Genomic DNA, 2,116 nt, shown 5'->3' with positions numbered 1-2,116 from the left:
GGGGGGGGGGGCGGGGGGGGGGGGGGGGGGGGGGGGGGGGGGGGGGGTGCAGGGTGTTTCAACACTCCACCACATACATCAAGACAATGTCAAAAAGTGACACCTTGAAGGACCCCCCCCCTCCCCCCACACCTCCTCACGAATCCGGCAGGAACAGAGAAATGTCTATGTGAGCGTGAGGTCACATCAGCAGGACCACTTTCTGCTTCGCCTCTCAGCTCACAGATGGAAGGCAGCTCCAAGTGACAGGCGGCTCCGCTGAGCTGGACGTGACCTGAAAGGAACGGGGTGTAATGGCAGCTTTAGACGGGAGAGGAGAAATGAAAGTGCTCACAGTTGTGACACGTGGCTCCGGAGTATCCGGTTCCTGAGCAGTCACAGGAGAAGGTGGTCCAGGTCTGCGAGCAACGAGCGCCGTGTTCACACAGGTTGGGCAGACACCTGGGAGGAAGAGCAGAAAGACACGAGCTCAGAGCAGAACGTTCAGCTTTATCTGTTCATTTTCCTCAAGACTGCAGGAGAAAAACACATACATCTACTCTAAATGAGTCCTGGATGGGTCTAATTACTGGAGAATCCTGAAAGAAATGTAAATTAAACTGCCAACACAAACCAAAGACAAGCCAGTTATCACAAGAAAACGCTGCAGCTGAACATGTTGGGCTTATTGCTGTTGTAATGAATTGATTATCAAAGATGTTACTAATTACTTTTCCTATCAGCTCACTAACTAAAATGTATTCATGTTCTTCCTTAAACTCTCATCTTTGTCTTTATCAGAAAATGAAGAAGCAACTTATTATTGATTGATTGATTGATTGATTGATTGATTGATGACCAACAGTTGTTGGAGAGGAAACAAGCTAAACTTGGGCTCCTGACAGGGAAGAACAACATAGAGCTTGTTACCAGTGCTTGTGTCTCTGTTAGCAAAATATCTCATGAGCCATAACACAGATTTTACCGAACCTATCAGAAAAGAACCACTGAAGGCCCATCTGTGTGATTCAGCTGTGGATATAATCAAGTTGAAGAAACAAATAAAGGCTCAAACTCAGCCAGGTGTTACAGAAATGGAGGTAAATCTGGTGTGGTAGTAGCTGAGAGTCATTTTAACATTTACTTTGAAAGCTAACAGATCACACAAGACCTTTGTTTAGAATACCATTTCAGACTGTTAGTAAAATATCTCATGAACAACTAGACCAATCAAAATGTATTTTTTAAATAATCACTGTGTGTTAATCAACAACTGATTGTCTTTTAGAGACAACACAGTTCAAGATGGCTGCCACAGCTGACTGACATGAGAAGACATAAAAACACTGAAAACTCAGAGTTTTACAAATGTGCTAAAGTTGGTTGTGTTTGCAAAAGAGTTGTGTCAGATAAAAAAAAAAGTCTTTGGCATTGAAGCAATTTCACAAGGGTAAGGTTCAGGACAGTGTACCATTGATGCTCTAAAACTTATGAACTTATTAATTTGTTAACTTTTCATTTTGTTATATATTAATGTTTCTGTTCTTGTCCTGAGACAACTTCTGTTGTGACTTGGCACTTTATAAATAAACTGAATTGAATTGAAATTGAAATTACAATCAATCAACCTTTATTTCTACAGGTAAATCCCATTGAGCCTCGAGGACTCATTTACAAGAGAGACCTGATTTAACAAAGAAAGATGAAACAATGGACAACAGCAACAACAATAAACAGTTATAAAAAAAACATACTAAAGTTTTTTTTTTTGTTTTTTTTTAACAAATAGGATGGCTAAAAGGTAACAAGGTAACAAAAAAAACAAAAAAAAAACAGCTAGATTCCAAGACAAATGTAGAAAACTAAAAACAGGAACATATAGTAGTCACAGTAGTCCCTCACTATGTCGTGGTTCATTTTTCGTGGACTCGCTCCATCCTGGTTTTTCAAAATAAGCTTTCTCCTGCAGATGCAAGCGATCTCCATGTAGAGTGGAGAAGTGCACGTGGCCGAGAGCGCTTGCAGGTGGCAAAGTACAGAAGAGGCAGAGAGCTGAGTTCATGGCATGCTGTGCTCTTTTAGAGCATTTAGAAACATTGTTTAGAATGTTGCAAGAATGTGGGAAGGGTTTAAAACA

General features: G+C 41.1%; 1 protein-coding gene across 1 annotated transcript in view; it reads right to left on the bottom strand.

The window, feature by feature from the left end:
* Nucleotides 1-2,116, bottom strand: part of LOC119419741 (contactin-associated protein-like 5) — a 354,615-nt gene that overhangs the window by 82,057 nt on the left and 270,442 nt on the right. The window contains exons 10-11 of the mRNA XM_037687124.1: nt 335-441; nt 224-274 (exon numbers count right to left, since the gene is read on the bottom strand). Of these exons, the coding sequence (XP_037543052.1) occupies nt 224-274; nt 335-441 (158 nt within the window). The remainder of the gene's footprint in view (nt 1-223; nt 275-334; nt 442-2,116) is intronic.

This window comes from Nematolebias whitei, chromosome 13 (genome assembly GCF_014905685.2).
Source record: "Nematolebias whitei isolate Nwh7 chromosome 13, NemWhi1, whole genome shotgun sequence".
NCBI classification, from domain to species: Eukaryota; Metazoa; Chordata; class Actinopteri; order Cyprinodontiformes; family Rivulidae; genus Nematolebias; species Nematolebias whitei.
The sequence above is the reverse complement of the archived record's forward strand: the minus strand, read 5'-3'. Positions and strand labels throughout refer to the sequence as shown.